Below are 19,350 nucleotides of genomic sequence, written 5' to 3'. Positions count from 1 at the left end.
GCTTATAGTAAATAAGATAGTTTACTATTTTAAAGCAGGTCAGCAGTGTTTTGTGTAGTAGGCGCACTGTAGTACGACATACAAAGATAGTGGAGTTGGAATATAAACAGATTAGAATACGCAGATCCGCTTATTTACTACGTTAGCATATTATTTAGGAAGATGTAGTTTTAAAATTTTGCAAGAAAATAAAAAGTTATAAAAGTTAACAGCAGTATTATATAATATGTATTTATATTAAGTCTCGTAAAAAGTTTACGACTTTTTTTTGTTTATATAAAACCCCTTGCTTACGTGGCAGTGTCAAACAAAGTGGTAAAGCATAGGCGTCGAACCTGGGTAGCCAGGCTAACCCAATACCATATTAGATATTAGAGTATTATGAATTCTTTATTACCATACCCAGTATAATACTGAATTGGAAATATTTGTTATTAAAAAACCTTTGTACAGTCACCATCACCAGTATATGCTACCAAGCATACATTTATAAATCCCTTAGGAGTCTATGTTTAAATTGTTGCCAAAATGTCGACCCAGCAACCCACCCCAACCCCAACCTCAACTGCAACTGTCAAGCAAGGCAGAGGAATCGTGAAAATGGTAAGATGGGGCTTATGTTAAGTAACAAACTGTTTGTAACACCAAGAAATTGACTTTGGCATTTAGTGGGAAGTATAGGTAAAATGTAAAGGGTACCCGCTGCCTGGGGTTAGCGTAAAAACATATTTATATGCTATGTCCTGTTGTATTACCCATATTCTTGAAACAGAAGCTGAGAAGCAACATTATGTGTTTAAGCTTCCCAACTTAAAGCATAAACAGCCTTTAACCTGCTGGTGGGTGTTTATGCAAACACGCTTGGTCAAAGTATAGACGTGACTTTTGGTTGGTTCTAATTCTCTTTATTTAATATGACTTTTACTACCATACTCCACCAAGTAAATATAACTCATGTACTTCAAAGGTTCTATCTGGCGATGCTATAATTGTACGTGGCCAACCCAAAGGAGGTCCGCCACCAGAGAAACAAATCAACCTTTCCAACATCGTTGCTCCTCGTATGGGTAGAAGAGCAAACATGAACGTGCCGGATTCAGTGGACACCAATGATGAAGTATGTATATAAGCAATCCTTGAAATATATCGTTAAGCCTGATTTTAGAGGCGTTTTCGCTAATGCAGCAGAATTCCTGGAGTACTTTGGTGCTTATTCTAGTTAATTAAAATTGTATATTCAATGTTGCATCTTATATTGCATCCTCAAAAATGATATGAGGTGAATTTAATAGACTGTATGGCTGTATATGTTGTTTTTTTATATAAATCTTTATCAATCTTCAAAAGAGTCTGAATTAAATTTGTTTAATTGTTGTGTATGTGCGGTGCAGTTGGTGCTGCTGTATTTTCGCCAGTGATGGTAAATCAATAATTATTTGAGGATATCCTATTTATGGGGATATCCTAAAACACCACTAATAATAAAACTGCAAACTCCAAGTAAAAAGATAGGCATATACACAATATACATTAATACATTATATATATATGTAGTAACTTTATTTTATATTAAAAATAAATACTACCTGAAACTGTAATGATAAAAATGTTTTTTTCCATTTCCAGCCCTTTGCTTGGCATTCACGAGAGAACTTGCGTAAGAAATGCATCGGAAAAGAGATTTATTTTTCCATCGATTACGCCCCTAACAATGATAGATGCTACGGTACTGTCTACCTTGGTACTGGTAAGTTGGCTTAATTATGATGAATATTAAAAGATACTTTGTGTTGAAATGTGGGGAAATTCAAATGGTTTTATTCCTGTGGTGTTTTGGTGTTTATTACATAAACCTTATACTCACAGCAGAGTTGTTATGTACCATTTAAATTGCATGTAAAGTAACTTTCACACATTCTTAAAGTTTTCAATGCTATATTATTATTTGACCTGTGTTATACCTTTCAACTCAAAATTTGAAGTTAAACCTTCACATACACATGTATAAATATGATGTTATTACCACCAGATGCCAACGGGGAGAATTTGAACTTGATGCAGATTAAAGATGGGATGGCTGAAGTCAGGAAAGTTAATGTAAGAGCCGACAAGTAAGTTACAAATAAAAGGATAACTTGGGTTGTATTACTATTATATAGGCTATATATTTTTATATGATTATTATATATATAGTAGTTTCACAAAAGATGAAAGCTTTTACTTTATTGGTATACTTCATATATCCTTGTATAGGACAGCGGTAATGAGCCAACTTAAGTCTAAATCCAAGGTTATAACTATTTATATTTATATAGCTTTGTATCATACCACACTGTAGGACTTCATCCACCCATACAGAATACCATATAAATATAAAAGCTAGGCGATGTAATATGTAATAAAAGTAGTGTTAAACCTTGTATAATGTATATGCTATAAAATACAATCTTTAATGCGCCACACTGTAGACAAACATAAAGTATGCGGTTGTCCACTGGATAAGCTGTGGTATATAAGCCTTAACCGACTAATATGTGGGATGGTGTTACCTAACCTCACGTTTCTAATGAAAAACAGCAGCATGTTATGTTCAAATGCCCTTAACCCACCAATGTTGTTCCAGTACCGAGCATGCCTCCCTCCTAGAGGCAGAGGATCAAGCCAAAGCATCTGGGATTGGTAAGTGGGTTGAACCTCGTCCCGATGATGCGGTTCGTAACATCTCGTGGACAATCGATAACGGACGGAACTTCGTGGATTCTTATCGTGGTGAACCAATACCAGGTTGGTGGGTTGGGTTTGTTAGGATTGGGCAAATACAGGGGGGGTTGGAAGGTGGGGATGAATAAGTGGGTTGTTGTAATATATGTGGCAAACTTAATACAGGGGAGGCAGGGATAGTTAGACATGTATTCCCACGGCAATAGTTCACAAGGAATATTTTGCTGATGGGGTTTGTTTTCCAATTGCTGCAAAGTAGTGAACATAATAGCAAACGGGAATGTGTTAAAACAAATGTAGGTTATTTGTTGATAAAGCAGAAACCTGGGTGATGACCAACGCATGTCCGCCCTAGACACCCCTACTACATCAAAATTTGTCTCTTTCCTCCATTAGCGCCTTTTAATATTTTCTCTGCATTAAATAATTAATCTTATTCATCCAGTTGTCATTGAACATGTAAGAGACGGTTGTACAATGCGAGCCTCGCTACCAACCCACCACCAGATCACCTTCATATTAAGGTACATATACATTCTACATGTTTATGTATAACCGAGTTTGCGAATTATAATAGCTTTTTAAATTTAATTTATTTGTGTATTTACTTAACTATGAATTGATTAGTTCTGTTCAATGTGGGTAAGCTGCTATATAATGGCACTGTTAGTGGTTATGTACTCACATTGTAACTGGCGGATACCATTGATCGATTTGTCCTTGGGCAAGAAACCTAACAAACATTGTTCGGTCACTAATGGGTTGTAACACCCTGGATGTGAATCTCATGTCCCACCCTTAGGTGCTCAACAATATAGATTATAAACATTCTCATAACCCCATCCTCCCCTCTTCCTCAGTGGAATCAAGACCCCGATGATCAAACGCGATCCCGATGACCCAAAGAAGGAGATTGCTGATCCTTACGCAGCAGAGGCGAAGTTCTTCGTTGAGTCTCGTCTTCTACAACGAGATGTTAAGATTATATTGGAAGGAGTTTCCAACCAGAATATTCTCCTTGCAACCGTTCTTCACCCTGTAAGTTGGTTATTATGTACGTGGCTGCTTTGCTACACTTTGTTGGTCCAATTTTGTTTTCAAAACTTCCCTATTAAGTTATAACAGTTTACATTTTTTGGGGTAATGGACCAACTCTTGTCTAAACCCCAGGCCCACTGTAGGACCTCACCCATATAGAATAGAATGTGCATATACAATGTTGGGGTAATGGGCCAACTCTGGCCTAAATCCCAGGTCCCATGGTGTGCCTCACTGTAGAACCTCACCCATATAGAATAGAATGTGCATATACAATGTTGGGGTAATGGGCCAACTCTAGGCGTGCCATTCTGTAGGAATTTACCCATATAGAGTAGCTTTTCTTTCGATCATTTACAAATTCTTCACGATGTTTATTACTTTCTCTAGAATGGAAACATCACCGAGATATTGCTACGTGAGGGGTTCGCGAGGTGTGTGGATTGGAGTATTGCTTCGTACTCACAAGGGGCTGAGAAACTTAGGGCGATGGAAAAGTAAGTTAGGGGTTGGCACTGAGTGTTTATATAGGTTGCTATAATTGATATGGATGTCGCTAGACTCACCACTTACATTGTAGTTGGCACTCTAGCAAAGTAAATTGCTGTTATGACGCAAGCTCAAATTTTATTTTTTAATTTTTTTTTCTGACTTTTGGCGTGATAAAGTGTTTAATATATTTTGTATCAGCAACAACACAATTTCAATTCATCATTTAGTTAAAGTTCTCCTGACTATAAAAAGAGATTTCATTTACGTTATGCAATTTTTAGTAAAACATTTATTTAATCTTGTCTAGTATCTATTATCCGTAACCTTGTTGTTTATTAACAGGCAAGCAAAGGAACGCAAGTCTCGTATTTGGAAAGATTATGTTGCTAAGGTTCAAGAAACAATAACAGGGGAGCGCGAGTTCACGGGCAAAGTTATCCAGGTTGTAAATGCCGATGCCATCGCTGTGAAGACAGCTAATGGTGATGTGAGGACCATTCATCTTGCAAGTGTGAGGCCCCCAAGGTGGGTGTTTGTATACTTCTACTTCTATGTACATTGGTACATATATACCGTACATACTTTTTGACTTGGTTGGGTCGCATCTTTACAATGGTTCACAAAGCCTTTTGACTGTTTTTTAAAAGTTAAATTATTTTGGTTTATGATTCGTAAAAGTTGTGTAAAATGTGGGTTTGGGCAGTTTATAAAGCTTGTGAGGACACACTGATACAGCAGATGTTTGTAGATAAATAATATTTGTGCACTGCCAAGTGGGGCGATGAAAAAATAAAAATATAGACAATCAAACCCCTACCTACTATAATACTTTAAACCCTCCCCACCAGATTTGATGACGTGGTACACACCAAGGGTAAAGACGCGCCCCCCGAGGCCCCCAAAGGAAAGAGTCGACCGTTATACGACGTCCCCTACATGTTTGAAGCAAGAGAATTTATGAGAAAGAAACTTATCGGGAAAAAGGTAAAACTAGACCAATGTTTTCAAATCTTTTTAACTTTTTTTTTTTCGTAATTCCTGCTTTTTAATACATCTTTGCAGTATCTGGCTTCCTATAGTTAGAGATAACAGTATATTGTGACAATGTGTATATTCAAAATTTCAAATTGAACATAGGCATTACCATAAACAGAAAATAAACAAATTCACGACATGTTTGTGTAGGAGTGATATGACACATTTAGCTTAGGTACTTTGTCACAAAACTAAGCTAAACTGGCTGATGATAAACCTTTAAGCTTACACTGCATTACTTGCCACACAAGTATTTTAAAGGTTGTTGTTAATATGATTATTTCAATTTCCCAACCTTTTATCCAGGTAACAGTCACCATCGACTACATCAAGCCATCTAGTGCTGCAACCGATACTTTGGGAGCATTTCCTGAACGTACGTGCGCTACTGTGAGGTCTGGTGGAATGTAAGTGGGACTTGCTTAAATATACGTGTGGCTTGTTTAAATATATGAGGGGGACTTGCTTAAATATACGTGTGGCTTGTTTAAAGTGCTTTGTATTTTTATGTCTATACTGTTGTGAATGTAATATGCATAAGGTTTAGAATTAGGAACATGGTTCTGTTGTCCAATTATGGATACTAGGCCAACTCTTGTTTAAACCCAAAGTTTTAAAACAGCCAGGTTACCACCGTATAATTCCAATGGAATAGGTCTATTACCCCACACAGTAATAGTGCTTATGGTTTTAAATAAGTGTAAATCTATAACATTCTAATTTATCTACATTCTCCACCAATATATCAGCTAACACATCCAATATATCAGCTAACACATCCATTACACCCACAGCAATATTGCTGAAGCTTTGGTAAGCAAGGGGTTGGTGAAAGTTGTTCGGCACCGACAAGATGATGATGCGAGGTCTTCACGTTATGATGATTTGCTGGCTGCTGAACAAAGGTAAAGATGGTATTGGTGTGTATATAGTGTTGGGGTAATAGTGGACGAGGTAAAGATAGTTGTATTGGTGTGTATATAGTGTTGGGGGAATAGTGGACAAAGTTAGGATGGGTTGTATAAATTAAGGTGCGGAATGCTTAGGTATGTTGTATTAAGTCAGTAGTGAGTATTGATTGAATAATCACTCTATTTGAGAGATTTATGAATACACCCTGTGTGGTTGGTGTTAATGTTGAAACTTAACATTGAGTACGAGTTAATATGCCATGTTACATAACCCTTGTACTTTACAGAGCTGTTAAAACATGCAAGGGAGTGAACAGTAAGAAGGAACCTCCCATACACAGAGTAGCAGATGTATCAGGAGATGTGGCAAAAGCAAAGCAGTTTCTGCCATTCCTGCAACGAGCTGGAAAGTAAGTTATTACTCCTGATATTCAACTGGTTTGTTTATTTATGTGTAAGTTTATTTGTAAGCATGTGTAAGTAAGTCAAAACTAAAGATAATCCAAAGTGAAAGAATCACCGACATCTAAGATATATCTATGCAGTAATAAAACCACAGATATAATAGTTGTTTCCATAAAATAGATAAATATATATCTAAGATTTAAGATTATCAAATTCACATTGATGTAACCACTTTCTTATTAATCCCATAGATCGGAAGCGGTTGTGGAATACGTGTTTGGGGGTTCTCGACTCAAGTTATTCCTTCCTAAAGAAACTTGTTTGATCACTTTCTTGCTTGCTGGTGAGTCGTTTAAGATCGGCGATGTGTGATCTTCACCTCACAGATTGACACTTTTACAAAAGCAATTGAGCATTTCATGCGTATACACCCAGTAATATTATGGGTTTTATATTTACACTTTGTGTGTCTGGTGTATATAGCTGTATACTTTCAAAACACAGGAAAATTGATACCACTACATAGGTGTTTGTACTTTTGCAACTAGATAAACTAACTTCTTTCAAGTATAGCTACAACTGCTGTGAATATATAAGTTAACTAAGTTGTAATATTAGGTATTGATTGTCCTCGTGGTGCAAGGAACGGAGCACAGGGGGTGATGGAAGCCGACGCTTATTCAGATGAAGCTCTTGCGCTTACTAAGGAGAACTGCATGCATAGAGAGGTTTGAGGGTTGAATATATAACTACGATGTGTATATTGTATGGTAGAGTGGAGAATGATAGCATACAGTACTGTGGGGTGAGCCCGATGCTGCTAGCACTTAATATCCCAATTTCCTGATCGCGTTTTGAACAATTAACAACTCTTTTAGAGTTGTGAGGATGGGGTTTTGAACTTTGACCTTGAATATTCTTTGTTTACTACCAAATGGGACGATAGAGTAGATTGAAAACCTGAACCATCTTACCCCTTACTTAAGCCATCTTACCCCACCCTATTACGTACATATGTAGGTATAGCAAACTGCTATTGGTCTACATTTGCAGATGGATGGTTTAATATATTAGTGAAGCAGTCTCTTTGTAATACACAGATATGTAAACAAGGAAATATTCAAAATATTAAACTCTTGTGTTGTTATCTAAATCATTTAACTTAAATGGTAAACATACATAGTTATTGTTGTTATGGTTTGTAATATAAAAATAGGTTTGTTCCTGCTTTACGCAAAGTAAGGTTTTAATATGCCAACTGAAATTGTACATGTTGGAGTGATTATAAATATCCTGATCTGAAACTCATTATGAAGTATCTGTTGGTATATATGCTTTGAAACTTATGTTTGGGGTATGTGTGTCAGGTTAGTACGAGGTCTTGTTCAGCAAATCAGGTATGGTTCATTTGATTGCAAATTTTACTTGGAAAACCAGGGGAACTTGAGCATTAGTTGTGGTTTGGTTCAGTTCTTACACATTCCCACCCAACCCCACAAATAACAAGCGAATATTAATTTCCTCATTGTAATGTGAACATTCTTATACAACAAACGCACACAAGGCATCAATTCTCAGTGAGGCGCGTGCCTTTAACTCCATAGTTGCGCAAACATGCCACGCATGGCTGGTCGGGACGATGGTTTACTGAACCAACTTTGTGAATTATATCTCGGTTTCTTTGTGGTCCAGCAGTGCTTCCAGACTTCGCATCTTTATTGGGATTTTTCTCTGTGGTTGCGCAACACTGCGACCTGACTTGAGCGTGCCCAGTCGGCTTAATGTTCGTTCTGCCTTGATCAGAATAAAAAACTTTTACAATAAAGGTCATAATATTAACAAATCATAAAAAACTACACATTCTGTTCTATAAGGGTTTTTTAATTAATTCCTTGAATGTCATTTATTGTTCATCTCTTTCACCCACTTATTCCTATGTTTTGTCTAGTTCTATTATTATTATAATGGGTATTACACACCCCCTCATAACTCGCCTGCTGTTGCGAAGTCAATATCACTCATGCGTGAAACATCATCCTGTAGTGGTGGAAAGCCGTCATACGCTCGTTTCAAGTCGTTGCACGATTTATGCGGCCCTTTAATTTCACTCCCCAGTTTGTAACCGTCCGATCGGCGCTCTAACGCCACCTGGCGACAAGAAGTCGCTAAGCTGCTTAGAAGTTGCTTTGACGGGACACTGGGTGTCGCTGTTGGCTTCTTCCTCAAGGTGGGGTAACAGAGCGATGATGTCACCGATGTGTTCTGTGATGTCATAGATGATATTGTTGTATTATTGTGAGGAAACATTTCCTCGGGTGGTGGAGGGAGGACATGGACCGCTGTTTGGGGGAGGGTGATGTTTTGATTGTTGTTTGATTGTGATGTCATCATCCACATTGATTCTGTTGGTGATGTCATAATGGGAGTTGAGCTGAAAAAATATTATTAAGAATTGTTGGATAATAGATGTTATTATGACATCATACTTATTGATATGGTTCATTGGTTCTTCTATTCTTTGACAAGCAACGTTATTGGTTAATTGCCTGTCAATCAAGTTTGCTTCCGCGCAATTGGTTCTTGGCCCGCCACGCCCACTGCTTTCTGTCCGATCAAAATATATTTTTATTTGGAAATTTAATTTGAACATTTATTAAAAACCACCTTTATGACACATTTTACACACATTAGATGTGATAGTGAAATATCTTTTTCTACATGGGTGAGGTCCTATAGCGAGGCCCACTTGCAGACTTTGAATTTAAACCAAAGGTGACCCAATATTCCCAAATCAAGATACATCAGTCCTTTCAAAACTAATGATAGTTCCATCACGGGGTTCTTAGTAAAGCCCCCCCCTTCTACCCATCATGGGGTTCTTAGTAAAGCCCCCTTCTACCCATCATTGGGTTCTTAGTAAAGCCCCTTCTACCCATCACGGGCTTCTTAGTTAAGCCCCCTTCTACCCATCATGGGGTTCTTAGTAAAGCCCCCCCTCCTACCCATCATGGGCTTCTTAGTTAAGCCCCCTTCTACCCATCATGGGGTTCTTAGTAAAGCCCCCCCTCCTACCCATCATGGGGTTCTTAGTAAAGCCCCCCTTCTACCTTCCCATACAACCACGGGGGCATGTACATCTACTCACCATTCTCACCATAAGGTTCCCTGCGTTGGGAGAAATTCTTCTTTCTTAGTTTGTAGAATGCAAGAAGTATGATGGCAGCAACTAATGTTAAGCCAACAAAACAACCAATGATGATCTTGGTCGTTCGCATTACCTGTTTGTACATGGTGTTACCTCATGCTTATTGTTTAGTTATAACATGGGCGTCTTCTTGTACACCAGACACACATGGTGTATTTATACACCTTATGCTCACTGTCGAGTTATAACATGGGTGTTTTCTTATACACCAAGCACACATGGTGTAATCATACACCTCATGCTCACTGTCGAGTTATAACATGGGTGTCATCTTATACACCAGACACATATGGTGTATTCATACACCTCATGCTCACTGTCGAATTAATAACATAACATTTTTCCACAAAAGACAATGGTATCTCATCCAAGCCTTATAGCAAGCAGTTTTAAAACATAAAGTTAGTTGAAACCTCACTTCATTCATGGAGTCTTGTTGGATTTCCTTCTGTTTATAATAAGGTGTTGTACTAGCAGGTGATTCAGGTTTGGATAAAATGGGAACGAAAGAGTTTGATTTTCTTGTGGTTGGTTTCCATTGCACAGCAACGCTGTTTTGTGCTGTAGTTGGTTTCTGTAGTTATAATATATTGGTGTTATGGAAATATGAATGTGCTTCTACCTGTTAGGTTTAATTAGAGACAATGGGATAATGTAATATTGTATATTTATGTTAACAATAGTTGGACAAAAGGAACTTTTTAGACAGACAAGGTCTTCTAATTCTTTTGTACATGCTTTAAATTTGAGTGTCTTATAATCTGTTGCTTTATGTTGAGTCTAACTCTGGTTAACGGTTGCTTTGGCCAACATGTGTTGCCTAAACTGCTATTGAACCATTATGTATTACGTTAGTGGTTTACTGCACACAGTATTTAACCTTGAGTTTATGATTGTTTTAGAGCACGATATTTAACACTTGCTGCTTTAATCTGAGTGTTACCATCTTACTTTTGTGTTGTCCATGTAGTTGTAAATAAGTTTTATAAATAATAAGCAAACCACATGATTATACTTACTGGTACATAAGCTGGTTGTGTTGGACGTGGGTTTTGATATTGAACATTATTCCTTGTAGCTTTGCTTACACTTGTTTCAGTAGCAAAGTATGAAGGTGTTAAGACATTGGTTTGACTTGTAACATTCAAGAACACAGTAGACTTGGCCACCTCGTTACCAGACTTTGACACAGAGCATGTGTATAGACCTTTGTCTTTTAAAGTCACTTTTGTAAAGTTGAGAGAACCTAGAATTGAATCGAGTTACATTAGAACTTGATTTAAAAAACTAGGTTTTATTTTAAAAGTTACCCAAAGTGTCCCATATACTAATCAAATGTTTAAAACTTAATGTTAAAAATTAATCAAATGCAGATGTTATCGGTTCAAGTCACACACAGTATATTGGGGTGATCTTCAACTTTAAACTTTGGCACAAATACAAGAGATCAAGTTGAAGCAACCTAAATATTTAATCTCAATTTCCCCTTGCTACTTTTAGACGCTACCAAATAGGTGTTTGCATAATTCATGGGTTTTGCATAACCTTCCACCACATGCAGGTTCATGTCATTGTGTTTTGAATTCTACCAGGTTTGTCAGGCTTACATGGGTTGACAGGGTTGTTAATGGTGGGCAAACATGGAGTTACCACAGTGGTATTTGAACCCTGTCCCTTTACCACATATATACAATATTGAGGCTAAATTTCAGCTAAAACACATCAAGCATAATAAACATGTTAAGTTTCCTGGAAATAAATTAAGTTGTTATCTGAGATAACTTGCTGGCCTTACAAATCTAGCCATGCATAAATTGCCCAAAACCCACCGTTTCCAAGCATCGTGATTCTGACTTTGTATTGGCCGTGTCTTATTGAAGTTCCGTTTGGTGTTTTCCATTTGATTCTCTCCTTGCTGGTTCGGTGGTTTGGGGGTAAAGTGGGACATGGGATACGAACGCTGTCGCCGACAGACACGTTCAGGCTTGGACTTGTTTCTGTTGTTAATATGAATTTATTTGGTCTGTTCGATTCCTTGTTTAAATAGCACAGTAAGATTGGAAACAAAAAGCAAGCCTTGAATCTGGTTACGAGACAAGCACGTTTTCTAGTAACCAGCGAACAGCCGCATTTACAATCATTTATGAACCGTAGCCGTAAAATTCACAACTGTTGGTGCACTTACGTTCCCCAATAATTAGAGCAGCACATGGTGGGTTATTAATACGTGTGAGGTTAGCAAGTGGTAAGCCCCGATAAGTGGGCGGGTATCTGCAAGTTCCACACAACCCGTCAGTGCATGCGGTGCTGTCTGATAGAAACCTGTGAAAACAAGGTTTACTTGTGTGTTCTGTATATAGGGGACACACCATGGTACTTGGGTTCACGCCAGGGTTGCCCATTACCTCAAAATAAATGTTTAGTCTACTGTATCGTTAAACATAACATTTGTCTTTTGATTCAGACGACCAGATTTTTTTTGTTTTGCGAACCCTGTATCAAACTCACCCTGCCAAAGGTAATAGGTCACAATTACATAACCATGGGTTTCGTTGCAACTTTAACGACGTCAATCTCGTTGTATAACGGAACACGGTAGACGGAAGTGACGTCAGATTGTTTCCGGATAAATTTAAAATCTGAAAAAATAATCAAAATGTTAAATTGTTTCGAAGTGTAAGATGTAAGTTGAGTTTCAAGGCTCATTGTAGTAACCATTGCATACGACGTGTTGGTACGCTAAAGTCTAATGTTGTGTTCGTTGTATAATTTGAATTTAACGTTTCCAAATCTGTTTGTACAGACAGCATTATAAATTGATTTGGTTGCCGTATTTCCCGCAAAACTTAAATGTTGTTGGACTGCTTGGGTTTATTTATAAGTATATTCAATTGGATGAGGTCGCAGCTTCTTAAGGAGGGTTACCATCACTACTATAAGCGGTATGAAAGTATCTATACTATACGGGTGAGGTGTTATACTCGTATGGAGTCATATAGCAAGGCCGCCAATTGTATCTTAGATTTTCGGCACATTACCCAAGTATTACAAAAAAAGACAGGTATAAATTAATTTTAAAATGTTGGGAGCAACATTTAACATGGTAGGGACCTCCGGTTTCGAATTCTAATTCTCGCCATAATTTATGAATAACAGTTCTAACCTCCAACGAAACTAGATCGTTGAATGCATCATTTGCAACAGTTGCAAGCGCCCCGTATTCCATGTGGAAGTTGGACAACTTTCGCAGCCCTTTTAATGAGTTTGAATCCAATATGGATATTCGGTTGTTAGCAAGGTTGAGGGTTCGTATGTTGGTTAGTGGTCGCACAGTCGGCATGTCGTTTAAACCACACGAGTCCATGCTTAGAGCCTGGGTAAAAAAAACGACTTTGAAATCAACATATTGCTTATAACATACTTGTTTTCTGAAAAACAAATTCAAATGTTTCATTTGTTTTTTACAATTTGGCGATCTTTAGGGTATCGCTGGGGTATGTCAAATACTTCTGTTGAAAACTTGATTGGAAAATATCAGATATTATTTGCTAACGGTACCCATCTTTCCCTGTAGTGCAATAAGTGTTAATATAAATACTTGCAATGCTTAAATCACGCCTCGTAACCAGCAAGAGGAATATTTCATTACGTTCATATCAACGATTACCCAACGTCATATCCCCATTAAACTTGACAAATCCAATAAAGGCGAACCCATGCCATAACTAAACTCCTTTAGCTCTTAACGTTGAATAATTTAATATTGAATTTCAAGGTTAAAATCGTTCAAGGCAGGTTAAAACAGGTTATGTAATGCTTAAAACTTGATCGAATAAAATCCATGAACGTGTAAATCGTACAATAGGTTTGACTTTACTGATTCGAAATTCCAAATGACTGATTATTTGTTTCATTTTCGTTTAGATTACAATTTCTCGCTATAGCTGCCGGGTGAAATTAATTCTATAAAAAGGATTAGATCTAAAATGAGTCCGAGTAAAATTATCATTGCCCTAATAAAGTCGACCCGCATAAGACGCCGGTTATCTATAAATAGAGCAAATTCGGGATAATATTAGCAGCAACAGCTTATAAGTTACAAAGTGGTTCGTGAACAAAAAACGTTTAAACCCTTGGTCTAAAGCAGCATCATTATTGTCTTTTAGTATCCAGGGTTATCTTCTATATCTGCTGTCATTTTCCGCATAAAATTAACTCCGAAAATTGGTTCCTGAGTTTAAGTTAACTTGGTGGAAACGCTAATTCAAAGCCTCATAAATATGGGGGGGGGGGAGGCAGGCATTAAACATTCATGATATATTGATCTCAATCGAGCAACGAAAATGCATAGAAATCAGCCGACTATTTGGTCTACCTTGAATTTGTTTTATCGATTTTCGTTTGCTGAATATCTGCCCTGAGTTTCAGGCCTTTAAGTGGGATTTTATTTAGTACTGTGGGGTACGATGGATACTGTTAGCATACAATATCCCATATTCCCTGATCGTGTTTTTAACAACGCTTTTTTGTAGTGGTGAGGATGTGGTTATATAATTCTGTAAATATTCTTTGTTTACTATATGCAACCAAAACGTCGGTTACAATATATCTTGCGTTAACTTTCTTAATAAAACAACATTTTAATATGCATAATAGCAACAACAGAAGATCATACACATTATATTTACCTGAAGATTGTCCAATCCTGCCAACGCTTGATTCGATAAATATTTCAAATGTCTCAGTTCGCCAACATCTAAACTACGTAATGTTGCTCGTATTTGTATGAACTCATACCCCACGATCTCAGTGATAGGGTTCCCTCTTAACGATATCTCCTGTATGCTTACTAACTGAGCCATAGCCTCGGTTGGTATGTGGGTTAGGCGGTTCGTGGACAAATCAAGTCTTCTTAGCTTTTTCAAACCATAGAAGGCGTTTCTCTATAAAATAAATGATGGGATTAGTTGTGTTTAAAAGCGTTTCTCTTGTTGGCTATGTTATCATTGGTCCATGGCGGGGTGAGTAGAAAAATAAAATGAAATTAAACTTTGTTTGCAGCTACTAATAATCGTTTGGCGCATTTCTATATATAGCATATGCGTTTACAAAAATCCGAATAACAAAAGTTGTAAAAACCCCACGATTTATAGTTCAGCTTTCCCATGCTTTATACACATACAAAACCTGGAGGTTTAATTACAAATGTTCCCGAGAACGTCGCTCGATTCTCTAATTAAACCTCGCGGTAAATTAAAGCTTCTGCGCCCGCGAATCAATTATTGCGACTCTGGTTTTCTTGATCGATTGTTTTAAACCTGCGCCGTGTCAGGTCTTTAATATTCCCCAACATACGACCATGGTTGTAATTTGTTCGTGTTGATTAACCGATGTCAACAGAATTTTTGTAAACCTCTTCCAATTAAAAACATAAGCTTAAAAATCGAAGCGAAACGTTGTAGGGTGGTTGTATTGAATGTTTTAATCCATGCGGGTCCGAATTCGAAACATATGGTATTTATAATATATTATATAGCAAAAACACTAGTAATGTGTAAAATATATTAGGCCAACTCTTTTATAGTCTAAATTTGAGGTCATGGGCAAACTCATCTATACATTTATAACGTAGCCTAATGGGAAACTTTGGCCTAATTGTCGATTATAATGCCGACCCTTGCATGAATCCCAAGACTTCTGACAATACAGTAGGTCCTCACCCATGTAGAATATAAACACATCATACATTTACATTGAACCCATACTTACTGGGATGTCTCGTATATGGTTTCCATTCAAACGTAAAGTCTCAAGTCCAGGTATTTGACGAAATGAATTTCTTTGTAATTCCCGTATATTGTTGTTACCAAGACTGAGAGAGTTTACGGAGAACGGGATTTCTGACGGTATAGATCTCAGTGCCCTCGCTTCACAGTAAACCTCCTGAAACATAGGGTTGCGTTATTGAACACAAACTACAAATATACGGGTAAGGTCCCACAGTGAGGCACGCCATAATCTCAGTAACTCGACAGCGGGCATGCGGTAACATGATTGATCTTTAACTTTGTAAACAAAGTCTTGTAAAGGCAGATGAAGCATTCGCCTCGATAAAAACTATGTTAATTTTATACCAGAAGATTCTTGAAACACATTTCGCACCGTGATTGTTACAATGTAATATTTTGACAAGCGTATCCCACATAGCATATACATGGGTGTCGGTTCTACAGTTTAAAGTGGAAGTATAATAGGTCTATGTTTTCTTAACCTTTTGTTCATAAATTATGGATCAGGTCGTAAGATCTTTTACAAACCTAGTTTCAATTCTATGCCCTATATACATGCAGTCCATCTTGCAGGCTTGTTTATGTTCATGGTATTACCGGCGCATGTGTTTTAAGGGGTTGTGAGTTACTGGATAAACACGCGGTATTTTAAAGTCGTGAGGATACGATTTTATATTTCTGTTAACATTCTTTGTTTGCTACAAAATGGAACAATAAACAAAACAAAATCTTACCCAAACCTACTAAAAAATTTTTTTTGCAATTTAAACAGTTATGGAATGTCATGTGACTACGAACCAATGTTATCCATCTTACCCCACCCTACTATAGTTCTAATTTGGATTATTACTTGTCCAGCGACCACTACCGTCAAATTACACCCCAGACCCCTCAGCTTACACGTTATTAGTGCTACAGCTATTACGTATCGTTTGTCGCATTGATTATGTGGCAAAGTTGATAAATGGTCCGCATTCAAGCGAACGAAAATCAATTCCATGATCATTGCTATGTGCCTGGTCATTGCGAATTATGTATACGGTGGTTCGCAAACTATTTCAACTCAAGTGTCAATTTCATTCCTTTTTAGTAGGGCTCGTACATTTAGGAACACACAGTCGAATTAGACTAATAAATGTGCAGTAAAAAGTTAAAATAAAAACACCAACAACGTTTCGCGCAAGGCACCTACGTAAACTTTGTTGTGTCGAGAGATTGGTTTAATAAAAAAGTTGGTCTGTAGCAAAATTATAACTTTGATAATTCACAGGTTATTTACTGAACTCTTTAATTAGAAAACAAATATAAATTCTAATTGGAAACACTGTTAATATACAGTTACACTCATAGTTGTAAAACATAGGACACCTCATTGATTAATGTGGTGAATGCAATATACTTTGGCTCTGCTGAATTGTATAGAGACTTAACAACAGGATAAAACCTGATTTAAGTTTTAACCTGATGTGCTAAAACATGTCGCCCCTCTGAAGTTGGGTTAATATGCCGCCCAACACACCCCTAATATTACGCCTACACACAACAATACGTTACCTTGAATTCATCATAGCAGTCACAATCTGGTGGACATATCTGATCCACAGCGTTCACTTTCACACAATTATCAAGATTATAACACCACCACACCGCAGAAGCCATCATCAGAAGTCTCGAAGTCATCACCCTCCCTCTCTCGTTTTTACCAAACTTTCCTTTTTTCTTCGACTCTCTTGTTTTACTCCAATCATTACTGCTCGCTCTACCGCCTGTCAGCGGTTGCTTGTGTCCCGACCTATTCCCGCTAGATGAAATATTCCGCAATCTATTCTCCACCATTATAAGAGTCAATACTTCCAAACCTTCCCAGATTATCGACCCGATGATGTAATTTATACTTCCGCGTGGCTAACGTTATTCCAAGTTATCTCTTGTGTAGAAAATCCGTTTTTACACAGCATATGGTTCTTGGTAGATTACAATCTATCATTCGTATGTATCTTACTAACACATTGATCTGCACATGTAACAAATAACAATTATATACGGCATCGATAACGAACATTATATTTATACAAAAATGGCGAAAAGCAACGACAAAGTGGGTATTATATTCTGCTGCTACAAGACAGATTATGATTGTATCTTTTGGTATAAATTATACACCGTCGTGTGGCAGACAAAACGTAGGTTACAATAAATGTTGCGATTATTTGTATACCAGGAGCTTTTACACCAAAACAATTCCCTTCTAACACGCCATAAGTAAAATGTAGTTATTGCGCTCAAACTTACTAAACATCACGTATATACGATCAACTATGATATGTTGCGTGAACGTGATCTAGCAATCACATTGTTGGACGATTCTCGTTGAACCATAACAAAATACAACCAAGTGCTACTAAATATGCAGCAAACAAAATTCAAGTCCTACTAACGCCGTACTAAAGATACATCCCACCAATAACCAACATCATCAGTCTCTTATTTGAATAGAATTACTTTGACAATAACTAATAATACCAGATGTCAACTTTGCGAGCGATTGTATAAGTTTTGCTTCCGTAAATATGTTGAACTTTTCAATACTTTGATTAATTAGAACTTTCTTACACAATAGGTGTCAGTTTATGTAGTTTTTGTTGAATGTTAAAAACTTAATAATCTTTTGATTTATTGAACTTCCTGTCGCTTATTGAAGATAATAGAACCTGGATTAACAGTGTGGTTGGTTTGTTTATTTTGTATTCTATATGGGTGAGGTTCTACAGTGAGGTACGCCATTGGACCTGGGATTTAGGCCAGAGTTGGCCTATTACCCCAACATTGTATATACACATTCTATTCTATATGGGTGAGGTTCCAAGGCAAGATACGCCATGCAACATTCGATTTGAGCCAAAGTTTGCTCATTAGCCCGACACCTGCTCGCGTTAGTCATATTATTGAAACAGTAATTATCTTCAATACAGTATTGATATATGTATATGGTATATAAGACCCGCTTGAAAGACGCAACTATTTGTCCATCATGGTCTGTATATTCGGAAATGTTTTATGGGGAGTTTCACTTTTAACAATATAATTAGATTCCTACCGACCGAACACAGTCCTTAGATATTTCTGTGTTAATTGTTTGCATTTAAAACACAGACTTTAAACGTTTAAGAATCTCAGTAGTAATTCAGATTACGTTGCGTTAACGTCGGGTTGTGTTTATGCGTTTTGTGCTTTTCCTATGCGCCCACTTCTCTTTAATGAAACATAGAAAGACACGAGAACTCCATTATTGCACTGGGATGACGTCATCTCAACTACCGTGCGCAAATTCGAGACCAAAACAAAATTTAAAATTGAACCGACGACCTGCTTGCCTTGCAGTTTATGCTAGAGTTGGTACAGTGGGGTAAGATGGCGCATACTATCCCATATTTCCTAATCGTGTTTTTAACAACTAACAACGCTGTTTTAGAGTCCGGAAGATGCGGTTATATAATTCTGTAAATATTTTTTGTTTATCAAATTGCCCGATAAAGAGAATGATAGTTGTCCCATCTTACCACTGTCATTTTATAATAAACTATGCTGACGTTTTCAAAGTTGGTGTGACGTGTAATATTGATTAGTTGTGTTACTGGCGGTTTCTACACGGCATTATGCCATGATTAAATAACATTAATGTCTAATGCAGCCCGCATTTAAAAGGGGGTTTGCAATTATGGGTTTGAGTTGGACAGTTGAATCTATTTGGCAA

The 19,350-nt window shown here is 37.2% G+C and overlaps 2 protein-coding genes across 4 annotated transcripts in view; one reads left to right on the top strand and one right to left on the bottom strand.

Annotated features, from left to right (window-relative positions):
- Positions 1 to 432: 432 nt before the first annotated feature.
- Positions 433 to 19,350, top strand: part of LOC100178170 (staphylococcal nuclease domain-containing protein 1) — a 28,660-nt gene continuing 9,742 nt past the window's right edge. The window contains exons 1-15 of the mRNA XM_002128366.4: positions 433 to 603; positions 968 to 1,117; positions 1,627 to 1,747; positions 2,030 to 2,111; positions 2,624 to 2,784; positions 3,167 to 3,245; positions 3,582 to 3,759; positions 4,150 to 4,256; positions 4,594 to 4,776; positions 5,100 to 5,235; positions 5,593 to 5,693; positions 6,081 to 6,191; positions 6,485 to 6,607; positions 6,854 to 6,945; positions 7,221 to 7,330. Of these exons, the coding sequence (XP_002128402.1) occupies positions 529 to 603; positions 968 to 1,117; positions 1,627 to 1,747; positions 2,030 to 2,111; positions 2,624 to 2,784; positions 3,167 to 3,245; positions 3,582 to 3,759; positions 4,150 to 4,256; positions 4,594 to 4,776; positions 5,100 to 5,235; positions 5,593 to 5,693; positions 6,081 to 6,191; positions 6,485 to 6,607; positions 6,854 to 6,945; positions 7,221 to 7,330 (1,809 nt within the window). The 5' untranslated portion in view covers positions 433 to 528. The remainder of the gene's footprint in view (positions 604 to 967; positions 1,118 to 1,626; positions 1,748 to 2,029; positions 2,112 to 2,623; positions 2,785 to 3,166; positions 3,246 to 3,581; positions 3,760 to 4,149; positions 4,257 to 4,593; positions 4,777 to 5,099; positions 5,236 to 5,592; positions 5,694 to 6,080; positions 6,192 to 6,484; positions 6,608 to 6,853; positions 6,946 to 7,220; positions 7,331 to 19,350) is intronic.
- LOC108950257 (leucine-rich repeat-containing protein 4C-like) lies at positions 8,114 to 18,457 on the bottom strand. 3 transcript variants are annotated; one of them, XM_018815498.2, is made up of 13 exons: positions 17,151 to 18,457; positions 15,577 to 15,750; positions 14,496 to 14,750; positions 12,971 to 13,180; positions 12,316 to 12,446; positions 11,993 to 12,129; positions 11,637 to 11,804; positions 10,827 to 11,053; positions 10,226 to 10,381; positions 9,748 to 9,880; positions 9,089 to 9,206; positions 8,597 to 9,033; positions 8,114 to 8,396 (listed from the first exon to the last, which is right to left on the bottom strand). In XM_018815498.2, the coding sequence occupies exons 1-13, from the start codon at positions 17,430 to 17,432 to the stop codon at positions 8,170 to 8,172; spliced, it is 2,655 nt and encodes an 884-aa protein (XP_018671043.2). In that variant the 5' UTR covers positions 17,433 to 18,457; the 3' UTR covers positions 8,114 to 8,169. The 3 variants fall into 3 exon arrangements, with proteins under 3 accessions (XP_018671043.2, XP_026694210.1, XP_026694211.1); XM_026838409.1 differs by having other exon boundaries at positions 9,757 to 9,880; XM_026838410.1 differs by having other exon boundaries at positions 8,176 to 8,396; positions 8,601 to 9,033.

The sequence above is a fragment of the Ciona intestinalis genome, unplaced genomic scaffold, assembly GCF_000224145.3.
Source record: "Ciona intestinalis unplaced genomic scaffold, KH HT000077.2, whole genome shotgun sequence".
Lineage (NCBI taxonomy): Eukaryota > Metazoa > Chordata > Ascidiacea > Phlebobranchia > Cionidae > Ciona > Ciona intestinalis.
Note: the sequence above shows the minus strand (reverse complement) of the source record. Positions and strands in the feature narration are given on the sequence as shown.